Genomic DNA, 18000 nt, shown 5'->3' with positions numbered 1-18000 from the left:
AGTCCGGCTAAGTTTCATTTCGTCCATATATTCTCAAAATTGACTGTCGGTATAAAATCACCCGTCGATATCAAAAATTTCAGTCAGTAATAGAGAAAGTATGAAAATTAGAGAACACTGTAAAAATTTAAACAAAGAAAGAAAATTTGATTTTAATAGTAAGCTTTATTATAAAGTAAAGTTCAATAAATTGAAATAATTATAAACATTCTGTAGACAGAAAAGAGAAAACTAACCGAAAAAAAACAGGTTGTAGATAATTAAAAAACGTGTAGGTGCAATTTTAAGAAATAATTTTTTTTTAGATTTTTCGCAATGAGAAAAGTCCAAAAATTATGAAACGTCGGCTAACTTGAATCTCATAAAAAAATTAAAATTCACGCGATAATTATCGTGAACTACTTTTTAATCCTTTTAACTAAGAAAAGAGTAAAAAGTAGATAAATTACACATTTTTGAGGTAATTATGAATACATTATAAATTATAAATATATTGTAGTTCATGCAAATATATAATGGTTGAAATCAAAATTAAGATTTAATTATTTTAATAACCAGCTTTAATGTTATTATATTCATTTAAAAAAAAATTTTTTATAACATGTATGCGACAGTCGTTGACATTAAAAACTAGCCACTTTCTAAGCTGAATGTAATTAAAGACTACACATCGATTTATTAATGATTAAAAATTATTAATCTTATAATCAAAAATACATAGTTGAGTCCGCAAAAGAATATTTATTTCTCCTACTACTTGGCTCTGATAGTAGATATTGCATCAAGTGCATAATTCTGGATAAGAGGCGGGGAAAAGTCACATCTCTTTGCGCACTGAACTATATTTGTGTCTAATTAATGCAAATGTATATCTACAATCAAAGCCAAGTAGTGGGAAAAGAAAATATTGTTTTGTGGACTCAACTATGTATTTTTTATCATAAGATTAATAGTTTTTAATCATTAATAAATCGATGTCTAGTCTTTAATTACATTCAGCTTAGAAAGTTGCTAGTTTTTTATGTCAACGACTGCAGCATACATGTTATAAAAATATTTTTTTCTAAATGAATATAATAAAATAAAAGCTGGTTAATCAAAAAAATAAATCTAAATTTTTGTTTGGCGACATATAATTTTATAATCAAAATCTAAACAGCTAAGCTCTATGGAATATAATCAATATGAGAAAACTATACAATTAAAAATTAATTTGAAAAATATAAATATCAAAATTATTTTGTTTTCGTTTATTGGTATTCGGGGGGTATAATACAATATATCATTTTCTCTTTTCTGTCTACAGAATGTTTATAATTATTTCAATTTATTGAACTTTACTTTATAATAAAGCTTACTATTAAAATCAAATTTTCTTTCTTTGTTTAAATTTTTACAGTGTTCTCTAATTTTCATACTTTCTCTATTACTGACTGAAATTTTTGATATCGACGGGTGATTTTATACCGACAGTCAATTTTGAGAATATATGGACGAAATGAAACTTAGCCGGACTGATATAGGGCCTCAATGGCTATGAAACCAATTGTATGTGTACCTACAATATATGTCGCCACTTTAATATGTTGCCGCTTTTCTATGTATAACATTTGTGATTGGCTACGGTTAACATTTAGCCACAATGATAGGTTGAGCGATTAATAATTTGTACATTTCTTATGGTTCCACTATATAACTTAGCCAACTTCTCTTTTAGCCGGTTTACATTTAGCCACATTGCTCTTTAGCCACTTTTATTGTTAGGCTTTTCTGATGGTACCCCCTATGAGCTGTAGTTTGTAAATTATTTAAATGTTAATTCATTTTCTCGTCAACTTGATGTTATTTTCAATACATCAGCTGTTCCGACGCCGAAACTTGCCGAAGCGTGACGATGCATGACGAAGCTGCGCGCGCGCTCGTTCGGGAATTTGAAATTCGAAAAATTACTTTTAATTTTTTAGCTAAAAGATATTTATATATTGTTTAACGAAAAAATTAAATAGTAATTAAATTTTTACTTCTATAAAAAATAATAAAATGGATCAATTCATAGCTTAAATTTTTTCTAAGAATATTAAAAACTAAAAATATTTTTTTTTTCGTAATTTATTTTATTTTTTATTACACTGAGAAAAAAATTATTAATATTAATATTATCATTATTTTTATCATTGAAATTGTTATTACCATTATTTTTATTATCAGTTCATTCCAGTTAATGGTCAGTTATAGATAAGAGAAATATGTAAATTAATAAATAAATACTTGCAATGAAAATATACATATATAGATATAATTATACAGCCTTTTTTATTTTTTTATTAATTGTAATTAAACGGCACTGAGTTACCTAGCCATTCGCAATAGGAGACCTACAAATCTTTCAAAGAATTTAAAAAAAAAAAAAAAAATTGATTCAATTACTGTATTTTTTCGCAAGTTACAATGTATACGGGTTTCAGACTTGACGGACAGAGTTTCTTTATTTCCTGAGATGGAAGAAGTGTTAGACCCACGGAGGTTTTGACTCGTGGAGGTCATGTCGATGGGGCAAGTTCTTGGAACTTCCGGTCAACGTCCACCTTTAGTCACTTGGTCATATTTTTCGACTCAGGATGTCGTCTGTTAGCGTTTGAAGATACGCGTTCCAACATAAAATATATATTTGATCTTATCATGAATAATTATTGTCTCAGTGTTTAAAGAAGACGAACCATATTAATTAAAACTTATTAGGAAGATTAACTGATCATTGACTGAAATATTAGTCAAATAAATCTGAATATCGATATACTCCGACTTTAGCCATTTTCAATAATTTAAAAAATCAACTAAAAAAATACGTGAAGGTTCAGTATTAGGGATAGAAGTATGGCTTAATCAAAGTTAAATATTTGAGTTAATTCTACGATTTTTGGAGCAATGTTGAGACATACGTAATCATATAAATAACTACTCATAAATTTTTGCTTCCCTCAGTAACGTTATTGCGAATTTATTTTTCAAGTTTATAATTTCAAATAGAAAATAGTCTCGTTTTTCGTTGGATAACGTTGATAATATTTGCAGTAAGTATTTAAATATAATTATTTGATATTTTTAATTGCTTTTAATAGCTACTACAAGGTTGTACGTGGCAATTACATATATGACGCATTTAGATTACTTTTATAATAACGAACAGGAAAAAATTAACCGATGGATAGCAAAGACAGTAAGTATCATTTTTAGTAGTTATTATAAAAAGGGGCAATTATTTACTGGCTGTCACAACTTTTGAGTCGACTGTCTTCTAACAAGCGTCGTAAGTAAAAACACATAACAATTCAATATATATTATGACTTTTTGAATAACTTTTACAGCAACTTTAATATATAAACCGAAATTTGTTTAAAATGTCGAAACTCATTATATTTTTAATATGTATGGGTGCATTGTTTGCTATTGGAAACTGTCAAATTAAGGATGGTTGTGAACGCTGTGGAAATGAAGGAGAGAGTGTAAGTTTATTTACTTCTAATTAAATATGCTTGTATATGTACACGGAGAAAAAAAATATTGTTCTGAGAAGTATACTGTATAGTTACAGTAATAATACACGGAAAAAAATCGGTCTGTCAGTTGACCCTGCGGGCCAGCGCCAAAACTTCCCGCTGTTTTTGAGCTCAGGAACCTCGAAAACATTATTGTGAATACATTTTCGAGCTTTTCGAGCTCGAAAATACGTTTGTATGCTGCTGTTTTCGAAAAAAAACGTTTTTTACCATTTTTTCTCCAACGATATCTCTCAAACGAATAAACCGATTGAGACGGTTGAGGTTGCAATCGACGCGTTTTGTCAAGTTCTAAAGCTGATCAAATTTTGGATTCGATTTATCGGGTCGATTTTGAGATATTTCAAAAAAACTAAAAAAAAAATTTTTTTAATTCTTTCGACAACGGTTTCTCTTGAACAAATGAACCGATTTTGATGGTTAAGGTGGCATTCGACGCGGCTTATAAAGCTCTAGAGTCCAGTCCATTTTGGAATCAATCCATCAAGCACATTAAAAGTTATCCAAAAAAAACATTTTTGAAAAAACTTTATTTTTGGAATATTGTAACAGGGAAAAATGAGTTATTTTATTGACCAAAATCGCGATTTTTCGCTGATGGTCATTTACCCTGTCCGCAACCCCAAACGAGCAATTTAATGAGTTTTTCGACTTGTCGCCGGGCGCGCTGATTGAAAACATTTTTACGTTAGGCCCAATCATAAATTAGTAGAGGAGTGGTTTTCCGATAACAACCGAAGACACTCGAGCGAAATTATTAAAAACGTAAGACAGCAGCAGAGAACACACAGAACCGGCAGGGCCGGGTAGCCATCAAGACGTACACATACAACCGGACAGACCACCGACGATTGAGACGCTGAATTAACGCAGTAGAGTACAAGTAAATTTAGAACTTTGACGAACGAGACGGAGAGCCAAAGAAACCCGACGGGACGAACCACCAGACGGAGACAAAGCCACCGGAAAACATCAAAAATAAAATCAGGTATTAATTGATGAAATTAATTGTTCTAGGCCCAAGCCAGAATATTAATATAATTCACGTAAATACTTAGTCGTTCGTCAGGGTAATCCGCGTCTAGGCCCGTAATAGATTAATTAGTGTAAATTTTGTTAAAATTAATTTAAGCCAGACGTTTGTCTAACCAGATCCAGGCCCTTCAGCCGGATCCAGCGCGTCGTTCATGATTCCAGGCCATTGCCGGAATTATTGCGTCGTAGAAAATTCTAGGCCTATTGTGTGACAACACAAGCCAGAAATTTCGTGGTCGAGTCCGCGTTAAATAAAAATTAATTAATTCAAATAAATAATTAAAAATAAGTAATTAATTAAATAAATAAATTGAACTTTATAAAGAGACCGTTAAATAACTAAATAAGACAAAGTTAACAGACGCGAAAAGTCTGAGATAAAATTTAATTAATCATTAATTGAAATTATTAAATAATAGTAATTAATAAATTATCGTAATTAAAGTTAATAACAATAAAAGAAAATCAAGTGTCTGAACAGAACAGAAAAGAATCAAGGAAAGTCAAAAGTAGTCAGTGACGCATACTTTGAAAAATCGAGTGAGAATCGGGTGAACGTGGTATTGGGATTTCTGACGTAAATTTATTGTGGTTACAGATAATTACGAAAATGGAAATAAAAGTAATAGTGAGACAGTTGATTAAAAATTAATTAATTAATAATAATATCTTTAAACTAAATTTTAATTAATTAATTTTATTGTTGGTGAAGGACGGTTAATTGGTTGTATACTAATTGATTTGTAATTTTAAACAGTGAATTGAATCGAAGGATTTTGATATTGGTAAAAGGAAAATTGTCAAAAGAATGTGTGGGTTAAAAGTGAAAATAGTGTTAGTGATTTTAAAATTGTTAGTGTTAAAATCACGTTGAGGGTCAAGGTGACCGCGTGAATGAATTAATTGTTAAAATAAAAGTCGCGTAGAGGGTCCAGGGGACCACGCGGGGAATAAAAATAAGGTTTTAGCCACGTAGAGGGTCTTGGTGACCGCGTGGAGGATTAAGTTAAGGTTTAGTTAAGTCGCGTGTGTGTGTAATAAGTCCAGGGGACTCAGTGTGAGTGTGTGTGTGATGCCAAAGGTAGTTGGCTTAATAAAGGTTTAGGAAATCGTCAAAGGTAGTTGACGAGAATAAGTTTAAAAACGTCAAAGGTAGTTGACGGTAGTTAATAAGGGTTAATAAGGTTTATAAGTGTTACAAGGTATAAAAAGGTTTATAAGATCATATAAATAAAGGTTAAAATTGTTGTTTTAAATAAAGTGTTAATAATTATAAATTATCCTTCCTCTTCCTTCTCTTACAAATTAATTAATTTACAACGACCCTGATGATCGAAGATCCGGCTCTGGGAGGCCGTTATCACTTCCAGTGGCGCCCTTGATAAAGGACGAACAGAGTAACAGCAATAGCCCTGTTATAATATCTCTGAACGAGCCCTACCGATTAAGCTCAATTTTCTCACGGCTTCAAGATATTGACAAAAAAAACTTTTATTTTTAATTCGTTTCAGTGTTTTTACGGTGAATGCTGCGCTCCTTTTGTTTGCAAGCTAGATCACAGGTCTCTCAAGGTATGCCATTCTACTGAATAGAGCCACGAAACTAGGGTTAGAAGCGTTGTAACCGTGCAACAGCGATTTTAAGACGTGAGAGTGAGGCTCTCTCGCTTCTATTTGTCCTCTCTCTCTCTCTCGTATAATTTTCTCGTTTGCGAGTTCGGCTGAGTCTCAGCGCTAGTCTTAGCGCAGCAGGTGAGCGATTTTCGGTCACTGCGCATAATTAGGTGGGGTCAACACGAGGTGTTGACCCGAGACAATTAATCAAGAGACGACACTTGAACTCTAGAGTGCAAACCGATCAGTCGTTTCTTTACTTTTTATTTTGCAAAAGAATTTACTTGTGCTCCAGTGCTACTACTGTTTAGTCGCTTTTCTTTTCTCTCACCGTGTGCCTTAATTATTTCTTTGAATAGATTTTGTCCAGTGAGTTAAGTATTGTGTTCGCGTGGTTAATTAAACCAAGTGTCGCTGTGCCAGATATCCATAATTCCAAGGAGGAAATTTGCTGCGTGGATCGATCCCTCATCAACCAAGTAGACCACCCAGGGACTAGAAGCATGGAGCGTAGGCCGATTCCTACAGTAAGTCCCGACATTTGCTCGCATATATATATTGATATTTTATAATATTTCCCGTATAAATTCTCTCTCTTCAACGCGGTAATTCTCGCAAATTTTGTTTATCTACCACGATATTTATTCCCGCGCATATCGCCGATAAATTCTTGAAATAAAATTGTAATGATGATACCTATATACATATGAAACTAAGGGGAAAATCTGTATATAAGGGGTTGGTTAAATAAAATACAATAGTTCATATTATCTGAGTATTAATTAATAAACTATCACCAGAGTCCTTTAGAGTTAAGTTTATTTTCAGCCGCGTGTCCGGCTCAGGACGAGCCGACTCACCCCCGAGAACTTCAAATTCCCGAGCTTCAGAACCAGCGATAATTGACGAAATTCGCTAATTAAACTTATTAATAATAAAGCCCCGGGAATAATAACTTAACAGTGGTTCTTGGCTACATGGACACGCAGTAGCCAGGGCCCACCGTTATAGCGTCGAGCAGAAAACGTCCTATAAACAGCGAAAGTATAATTGAATTGCTTTGAGTTTGAGTACAAAATGAAATTTATTTAATAAATTGTATCGTTTGATTCAATAAAAAATTTATTTCACACCCAAAAAATGTTGTTTAAAAAATAAAAAAAACGGTGTGTTGAAATTTAATTGATAAATTTTTAACATAATTAAAAGCCTGTAAATTAACACACTATCGATTATCTAGTTTGACTACATTTCTAACCAATTTATTGTTTAATTCCCGAATTCTTTCCACCACACCTGCACTCTGAGAGCTCAAATTTCTGCACAGAGAAAAATGGAGACAATTGTAATTTTAATTAAAGCATGTACAAATTTTTATTATGCTGTCGAACAAACTTGAAACAGGAAGTCAGCCCCCATGAAAAAAATTAACAAAAAAAATATATGTTAAAATATAAAAAAAAATATATTTTTTATAAAAAAAAAATACCTAAGAAATATATAAATATATATAAAATATGGATAAAAAATATATTTTAAATAGCTAACTTTTGGCCGATTCTCGTATATATTTTAGATATTTAAATGTATTTTTTATATACTTGAAATATATTTTTAACTTCCCGCTAAGAAAATTGAAAATTTTCAAAAATTCGGGAAGTTATTGGTTTCGGTCCGATTTGCAAAAACCGAATTTCTATCAGATTTTGACGTTTTGAGGTTCTAGGAAGCTATCCTGACTAATTTCACGATGATGTCCGAATGTATGTATGTGTGTACGTACGTACGTACAAAATATCTTCATGTTAATAAATTAAATATTTTTATATTGACTCAATGCAAGCAAATTGTTAAATTTTTCATGACTTATGGATTGAATAAATAGTAGTGAAATAAAAAGTACGTAAATAAACAAAAACAAAGTGCTTAGCATATTTTATTGTAAACTGAAAAAATTATTTCTTTGGTTTGATTTATTTTATCAATTAAACAAGCAAAAACGATTTCTTATTTTACAATCCCGATGAAAAAATATTTTGTCTAATCATATATGATTATACATGTTCATATATATGGTTATATGTGATTATATATAATCATATATGAAGTTATTTGTAATCATGCATTATTATATCTAGGGTCATATATAATTATATATGACCCCATACATAATTAGATCTGATCAGATCTGATTATATATGTCTATATATAATTAGATATGATCATACCTGGCTGTTTTAACTCCATATATAACCATATATAAGTCTATATATGGTCAGATCTGATCATATATGAGTCTATATATAATTAGATATAATCATACCTAGCTGTTATGACCCCATACATAATCATATATAAGTCTATATACATGATTAGATCTGATCAGACATGGCTAATATAAATTCATGTATAGTCGTGCATAAGTTTATATATGATTGGATCTGATCAGACATGAGTGATATAAACTTATATGTAGTTATATATGTCTATGTATGATTAAATCTGATCAGACTTTATTGATATAAAACCTATAAATATTTAATTATGTATATAGTTCCAATAAATATATATATATATATATATATATATAGGGGAGGGGGGGGGGAAAAAGGGGGTACCTAAAGAAATACTAAGTTTTCGAGGACTAAAATAAGCTAAATCTTTTTGTTTTTAGTGATATTCGAGGTAAATAGACAAAATTTTTAGCTGCCGTTAAAAAATATAATTTTTATTTTTGGCGGGCAAAACGGGGTACCCTTAAAAAAAGTTGAAAAAAAAAAATTTCTGAAAATTGATCAAATTTTATTACTTGAATCTTTTATATGTAATATACATAAAGAAAAATTACATTTCACATCATTGGTGGACACGAAGGCAAAAAAAAAAATTTTTGTGGGGCAGAGAGGCCTCCCTCCAAAAAATGATATTTTTTTTTTTTTTTTTTTTAAAATTGTTTTCATTATTAAGAATGTATTTCTTTCTCTTGACAACTATTTTTGGTTTTATAATACTCAAGAAAAATTTTTTTAAGTGTAATAAATCGTTTCCCCTCGATTAGCTTAATTACTAATTGCTATTTAATAAAAAAAAAACAATTCTGTATTTCTTATTTGTCATTATTTTGAACTCAAAAAACGTGTTTTTTTATTTTTTAGATTGCAGATTATTTTGCATTATTTAAAATATTTTATCAATAAAACAAGAAAATATTATTTTCGAATATTTTTAGTGGCCAAATTTGCCCCAGCTATAACAAATCAGCCGAAAAATGGATTAATGTATTATCTTTTATTTAATTTGACGATAAAAATATAAAAGAATCATTTTTTCAAAATTTTCGGCTGGTCCATTTTGCCCTAGGTGTAATGGGTAAGGCTAAAAATGCGGAATTATATCAAATTTTTTTAAATTTAACGATAAAAATTCGAAAGAATCATTTTTTCAGGATTTTCAGCTGGTCCATTTTGCCCCAGGTGTCATGCGTAGGGCTAAAAGTGCGCAAATATATCGGATTTATACTAATTAGACGAAAAAAAAAAATTTTTTTTTTTCATAAAATTTTGAGGGTACCCCGTTTTGCCCCCCCCCCCTTCCCCTATATATTAAATAATATGATAATTTTTCAATATCAAAGTTATTAAATTTTTATTCTGTCAACTATCAATCAAACTTAAATCCCCAATACTTAAAAAATGTTCAAAGGTTTCGGCAGCAATTTAAAAGTATAAAGTATCAATTTGATTATTAGAGTTAAGTAATGCCATAAACTTTTCTTAATTATAAGTGTAGAACAGACTAGAGGATCAGACTACAATCCATCGATAACCAAAGTTAAGCAGCATCGGCGTGAGACATTAATTGGACGGGTGACCTCGTAGTAAAATAGTAGTCAACGGATAATAATTTTTTTTTTTTTTTATTTAATTTTTACCGACTTTTAAATTTATGAAGACAATAAATCCTAATTAAATTACTTAATTAATAATTTACAGATATTCTAAATGAGATTCTAAAAATGACTATATTCGTTCATGCATGGTTATATATAATCATATCTGTTCATATATAAACAGATCAAGTTATGTATGATCAGACCTGGCCAATTTTTGGATCTGATCATATATAGACAATTATGCATGATTATATATGATTAGACAAAATCTTTTTTCATCGGGATAAGATATGGAATGCACTAGTGTTTCGTTCATCTGCTAGCTGTTAATTGTCCACCATCGGCTGGAACAGCAGAATTTGACGTAAAACTGACCGGAAACACTGAACAGCAAGTTTGGTTGTCAGGGTGAAATATCTGCTTAAAACTGGCCTGATCGCAAGACTTTGTGGTCAGAAAGTCGGTGTCAATTAGTTGTGATCAAGTTAACCAACTGTTCGACAATTTTCAGCTTTTGTAACTGTTGACTACAAGTTGTTACTAACTTTTCCAAAAAGTTGGCGGCAATCTATTGCCGCAACCGGTCGCCAACTTTCAAGTTGAATGCAATAAGATAGGCACGTAAGATGTTGCCTACAAGTTGACAAAAATTTTCTCTGTTAAGTAGCCTTCATATTGCAGCCTCAGATTGTCGCCAACTTTCTGGGAAAGTAAAAGCCAATTGAAGTTAATTTGTAGCTGATAGTTCGGTAGTCAAATGTTGCCATGAACTTGACAGCACATTGACTGAAACTGTTTCTCTACGCGACTTACTTGCGGAGAGACTGTAGTTATCTGGACATATATTCCTACGTGATTCGGTATTTTATTTAGTGGCATTTTCACAAGATGGCATTAGTGGTATTAAAAAAAAAGTATTTTCGATTTTGTTGAATTGGGATTTCCCAAGTCGTGACTGGCACTCTGATAATTTTCAAAAAATAAAATTAAATAATATTATTTGTTATCATAATTCTCCAGTTAATTTTTATTTTCGTACAGTTTTTGATACTTTTAGAGCTGAAATAATCACAAGTCAAATTTTGATATTGTTAATTAAATAATTCATATCGAAAAAAATTATTTTTTGTTTTCAATCTTTGTTTGGTTTCATTATATGGTCTCACTTAAATAAATTAGCAATTATCTCTCTTATTAACTGTCAGATGATCATCTGCACTTGAGCCTGCATTCGTCACACGGAAAAAATGATGCTTAAAATTTTAATAGTTTGTAGTTTATGTTTGACTTAAAATTAGTTTCGATACTAATATCAAACCAGGTTCATTATATATATTACAAAATGGCTATTATTTATATTAAAGTTTGATACACATAGAAAAGCAAAATTTGTAATTTCGTACATTAAAATTAATATGAAAAAGAATCGATAAATTGGTATCTAAAGTTATTTATTACTTTTCAAATAAACATAGAAAAATTTAAAAAATAAGGAACCGCAAAATTAGTAAGCGTACATATTAATATATAAAGATCTAGTATGTGTAAGAAGGACACTTTAATATATTTCACTTGCTAGTAGATAGAACCAGATATTTATTTAACAGTTAAACATTATTGAACCCGACAACTAATCGTATAATATGGACAGTTAATAATAAGTAATATAATAAGGGTAAGGGAGAGAGAGTAGCTAGATGACGTCACGTTGGGTCCTCTCGGAGGGCCCCGTCGGAATGCCTCTTCTTCGTCAGCCTCAATGTCCAACTCGCCCTTCTCTAGTGGGGGTGAGCCTTGTCACAGGCTGGGGGTAGCTCCTGACGTCAGAGGCTACAGGCCTCAAGATGCCTATCGAGCAAAAGGCTCGATATTCAGGAACGGGTAGCTTACAGTCGGCCGTCCTGATGATGGTCGCGTCCTCGCGGCAAATAGTCAGTTGAAGCTCCAAGTGTTTTCATCACTGCGCCTCAACTGTGTTTTTACCTTTAATCTAGAAAATTAATTCATACCTTATTAGTATTATTTCAGTGTAATTTATCATGCAATATCATGCTGCCACTTCTTCCGTAAAAACCGGATAAAACAATATCTGCATTTATAACATATAAATAAAACTCTATATCAATAGAAATTATTAACAATTTGTGCTCCTAGTAAACATAACATGCGGATAGACAGCTGTGGGTGCAGCCCCACTGTCTTAATTCAATGCAACATGCTTAAGTCATAAGTGGCTACTCGACGTTTTCCGAGTAGCACCATGCGTTCGTCTTGCTGACCTTGGCAACGTTATCATATTGCCAGATCATCAAAACTACAGTCACCCGAGCCACCACCAACCGGTGCAGGTCGTATCTCACGACGTTTCGCAACTCGAGATGACTGTCCACCCTCAGAACCACCACCAACCGGTGTGATCGTATTCACGATCCTTCGCAGTTCTGCCAGCCTCCAGAACCACCACCAACCGGTGTGGTCGGATCCATGACCCTTCGCAGTTCTGTCAGCCTCGGGCCTCGCAACTCAAACCACCACCAATCGGTGCAGGTCGTACTTTACGACTTTTCGCAGTTCGAGTGCCTTGTTACTCTCGTCAGAACCACCACCAACCGGTGCAGGTCACACAAAGTGTGACTTTTCGCAGTTCTCCCGATAGTTCAGCCTCTAGAGACGCAGTCCTAGAGGCCCCTTTCCGTTTCCAGAACCACCACCAACCGGTGTGATCGTATGGACGACCCTTCGCAGTTCTGTCAACGTCTTATTCTACATCTAGAATCACCACCAACCGGTGCAGGTCGTACTCCACGACTTTTCGCAATTCTAGTGCAACCTTGCCTCTCTAGAACCACCACCAACCGGTGCAGGTCGTATCTTACGACTTTTCGCAGTTCTAGGTAGGCCTTAAGTCTTCGAGAATCACCGCCAACCGGCGCAAATCGTCCTCACGATGTTTCGCAATTCTCGAAGTCATTCTGATATCAGAGCAAGTATGGTCCGATATTTCCACGCCAAGGTACCCGCCTTAGTGTAGTTGATCCTCATCTGGGGTATGATCTCCCTTGAGATTTTCTGGATTACTGACCACTCAGTGCTTCTATGTAATCCCACGAATCCATTCGTCGCGTGCCTCCGAATACTGCCGTTTACTGCGCCAAAACCCTCTGCAGTCTTTTAATTTGTTTAATACAGTAGTCTCACGCAAGTTAGCTTTGTTTTGCAATATTCCACGCAATTTCACACCAGATAGGATTATTGTTGTGACAATCCTATCTGCACATCCTTGAAGTCGAGCTGTCAACTTCCACGATGTGAATGAATATTCTACCTGAAACAACTTAAAGCTCTCAACGACTTAAGTATCTCACCATCAGAATTTCTTTCTGGGTTGCTGATCACTGTGCTATCAGCACTTGGTGATCACCCATGATACCGCAAATCCGTGCGTAGGCGAACCTCCTAGAACTACTGTCAATTGAAGTAAGATCCTCTTACAATCCCTGAGGCTGGTCAGAGAAGTAGTTCTAAGCAAAGTAATAATCCTTTGCTGTATCTTACGCCATTGCACACCAAGTAAGATTGTAACTGCGACAATCCTTCCAAATTGTTTTCGAACTTGACTGAGACTGACAGTTCGAATCAACGTTCCACCTGAAACAACAATGTCCTCGACGACGTATGAATCTCATCGTCGAGAATGCTAATGACTTGATACGAGCCAGCGTACTTGGGAATGTTTTGTAAATCGTAACCATCGTTATCGCTAAACATTTATTTTATTTAGATTTAACGTTATAGTTAGTACAGTAACTATCAATTCCTAGTTTTCTGGAGGAATAAGAGTCAACGATTAAATCTTTTACTTTGGTGCCTGCTGCATGTCCGTAAGACAATGGTGGCAACTCCACCTTCAATTATAGTTGAATACTACCGAATTAATTTCAACTCGTTAAAATTCAAGATAGTCGATATTTACTTAAGAAAATAGTAAGTCAAACATAACTTTTTTTTCAATAAGCAATTGTTAAGGTACTCAGTGTATTCAACGCAGAACTAAGTTAACTATTCAGTAAAATGATACACATCATGTGACTGGTACATAACTAAACCCGTAAGTATTGTACGAAACCTTCCAGAGACTAACCCAGTGAGCTCGTACTAACTGATTTCAACAGCAGTACAATCCCAATGAGATTCTAGTCTACAGTAACTATTTATTCCAGAAGAATTACAACTATTATTTTGCAACTATTATGAAATCCTTAATTAATAATATTCAATACATGGAGTTTCATCACATATTCTATCATGTGCTATCAACCATTCCATTTTTCCATTTATCAATCTATTGGTATAAAACAGATTGTACAGTACAACTTGTAATAATAATTTCTAAGCAGTATCTTCAAGCTAATGACAATTTTAATGTTTGACTTATGCATTTATTACTGATACCATATGTTAATGTATTTCTTCAGAAATATACTTAATTTGCGGCTAATTTCAATTTACAAGTATCTAGAAGAATTGTAGCGCTTCATAATTAACCAGTTATCTTCCTCCCGAATTTTTCGGTCAATACGATAAACTAATTTAATTGATACAATTAGCGCAGTCATTTCAATCGACTCGTTATTAACTCGGTTAGTTTTCGGAAACTATCTATTCTTCTGACTTACAAGTATAACAATGTATTTAAGTTATAATTTTAATAACTAATGATTGGTGTGATTGTACGCCCTCGCGGACTCGGGATTACTCCGAAATCATGGTGAAATTTCGGTGAAATCATAGTGAAATGACAGTGAAATCACTGTAACTTTGTGCCATTTGCTTACTGTGTGATAATTATCATCCGATGGTAATTTTATGATGATTTCACCATCGATTCATAGTAGAATCACAATAGCATAACAGTCAATTTCCAGTAGTATAGCTGTAAGTTGACAGTATTATTACTGTGTATTTACAGTGATTTCACTATCAGTTTATGCTGGATCTGCAGTGCTTCAGTCATGCTTTCTCAGTAATAATACCGTGATCATACAGTGATTTCACAGCAGTCTTACTATAGATTCTTCGTGAAATCACAATAATATCGCTGTGAATTGACAGTAATATTACTGTGATTTCTTAATCATTTAATCCTGGATCTGCTTAGTTTTCATCGAGATTTAGGGGCAATATTGAGATCCTATATTTATTGATTCAAAGATAATAATAATAAAATTAATAATAATATTATAATAGCAACAATAATCCTAATCTTGGTTTTTCAATAAATAATTTTTCTTGTTTAAAAAAATTGTTTAGTATCCATCCCTTTGTACGACTTCATGTAATTCCTCTGGTGGATTAAATGCTATTTTTTTACCCTCGGTAAAGAAGGAATTTTATTTTTTTTTAACGCATGATGGGACTCGAACTGCCGACCCTTCGATTGAGAGTAGCTTAAGTCATGTACTTTAGCCCGCTCGGCCACCACACGCATTCGGAACTACATATTTAATCTGTTACTTCATGCTATTCAATACTATATATACTCAAGACTAAGCTATAAGAAAAATTATTTTATTAAATACTATAAAATTAAAAGAATTCGATATTTATCAAAAAAAAATTTTTGCCTTCATTTGTAAATCATCAAGTTTTCTTAATTTAAGAATATTTTATTTTAAATTATGATAAATAATAAATATTTACTATTGAAATATTAATCTAAATGATATTCTCTTTATTTTTTGCAGTAGTTTAAATTCAATTTATTCAGTTTTAAAAAAAAAGTTATTCAATTTTTTTATTTATTTCTTTTTTTTCATAATTCTGAAGAATTTTACCGTCTTAAGCTTTTATAAAATTAACTAAATTAGATAATTACAGATAAAATTTCGCTCGGAAATTCCTAAAATAGCTAAATTTATAATAAATAAAATACATTTGTGCCCAAATATTTGCTAAACTTACAAATAATTATAGGAGCATTTATGAAATAATTGATATTATTTTTTTTTAATTCCATTTCTATCGATTAATGACATTAAAAATTCAAATTTTGATTTTGAAATTGGATTAATGATAGATATACTGTATCAGATCACTATCAAAGTAGAGTGAAATCATGGAGAAAACACTAATAATTTGCTGTGAAAGTATCATAGAGTCACAGTGCTAATACTACTAGGTTGTCATGGGATCACGGTAAATTCATGGTTAAACCACTATGAACTGACTGTGAAACTATTGTAAAGTCACAGAGTTAACACTATCAAATTACTATGGAATCACAGTGAATTCGTAGTGAAATCACGATAAACTGACTGTGAACCCATGATAAAGTCTCAGTGTTACCATTGTTGGGTTACCATAAATCGATAGCTGATCGACAGTAAAATTATCATGAAAGTATGGTAATTTAATTCTAAACCTACAAAAGAATCACAAGTGAAATCACTATGGAACTACCATAAAATTACTGTAAAATTACTATATAACCAGAGTGACGAAATGGCACAAAACGACTGTGAATTCACTATGAAATTACCATCAATACACAGTAAACTTACGGTAAAATTGATTTCACTGTGATTTCACTGTGATTTCACAGTAACCCCGAATCCGCGAGGGACCGATCAATGTTTAAGGTTGAATTTAATATTTTGTGTCGAAAGTATTGTTTAATTACTAGTTTGTTCGTTAAATATTCGAGCCAGTTCAAGAATAATTTATTTATCGCGAAGATTATTTGTATAAACACTCAATTAGTAAAAAACTTAGAATTGATACTCAATTTATTTTTCCTTCCATTAATACTGTCAAGCATTGAAAATATTATCATATTTACATGAATAATATAAAATCTTTGGAAAGGACAAATGCATTTCTGACTAGAACTTTTAGTTTTTGGTTTTTCATAATCCTCAGTTTTTTAACATCTGGTCTCTAGGCAACTTTCTCTCGTACCGTACCGTCATAAAGCAATAAAAATAAGGGTCCTTGTAAGATGCGGACTGAACGAACGATTGTATTCGAGAATTCTTAATTTAGTAAAAATCTTTGTACTATGGCCTTGAAGCCATCTGTTATGTGTACCTAAGTTTTTATATTTTACTATAACCCGCGTTATGTGAATTCTCTATGAACATAAGTTTTACTCGTTACTTTAATAGTGACATTTATTTTCAACACAGAATTTAAGGACAAGCTTTTACCAGAATCTTAAAACGACTAGCGTCAATAAGAATTCAAGTACTAAACATGTGCAGTTTAACATTTTTGGGTTGTTATATTACTACTAAACCCGATCTCAACCTTCAACTTCTGTATATTGTTCTCAACATATTTTGCTTACCTCAAGCCTACTATTTTCAGAAATTCTTTAATAACCAATGTGTTTGTAACTTAGGTTTATTACTGTAAAATTCATATTGATAACGCATACATAAATTCTGACTGAATGTATTTGATTATATTACTGAATTTGTATTTTCAAAAATGATTGATCATCTCATTTTTAAATATTGAAGAGTCAACGCGTTAAAGCTTACTGATGATTTATATTTAATAAACTTATGTTTGTGATTTCTACCGATCTAATTATGTTAATGCGGCAACACCGATTATGGTTACAGTACGTCTCGGCTTACTACCTGGCCGTTTAGATACCTGGGCATATCTTATGAAGGTCGGTTATGTATTTTTCTATTCGTTTATTATTTTCTTCGGTTTCAACGTTGTACTTCATTTATTTTCGTTGACATTTATTTATTTTAACAATAATACAAATTATATAACTATTCTCCCGATTTTGTAATACGCGTTACTTAGATATCTAGCAAGTATTACATTACTGCGTTTTTGATAATCTGTCCCAGTACACTAACTCAACATGCAAGTCATTAACAAGAT

At 32.1% G+C, this 18000-nt stretch overlaps 1 protein-coding gene across 2 annotated transcripts in view; it reads left to right on the top strand.

Annotated features, from left to right (window-relative positions):
• Positions 1-3187: 3187 nt before the first annotated feature.
• Positions 3188-18000, top strand: part of LOC130668457 (uncharacterized) — a 74815-nt gene continuing 60002 nt past the window's right edge. The window contains exons 1-2 of one of the 2 annotated variants that reach the window (XM_057470757.1): positions 3188-3307; positions 3367-3504. In XM_057470757.1, coding sequence (XP_057326740.1) covers positions 3400-3504 — 105 coding nt within the window. In that variant the 5' untranslated portion in view covers positions 3188-3307; positions 3367-3399. Of the gene's footprint in view, positions 3312-3366; positions 3505-18000 lie in introns of both variants that reach the window. The other variant, XM_057470758.1, reaches the window with a different exon arrangement.

This window comes from Microplitis mediator, chromosome 5 (assembly GCF_029852145.1).
Source record: "Microplitis mediator isolate UGA2020A chromosome 5, iyMicMedi2.1, whole genome shotgun sequence".
NCBI lineage: Eukaryota > Metazoa > Arthropoda > Insecta > Hymenoptera > Braconidae > Microplitis > Microplitis mediator.
The sequence above is the reverse complement of the archived record's forward strand: the minus strand, read 5'-3'. Positions and strand labels throughout refer to the sequence as shown.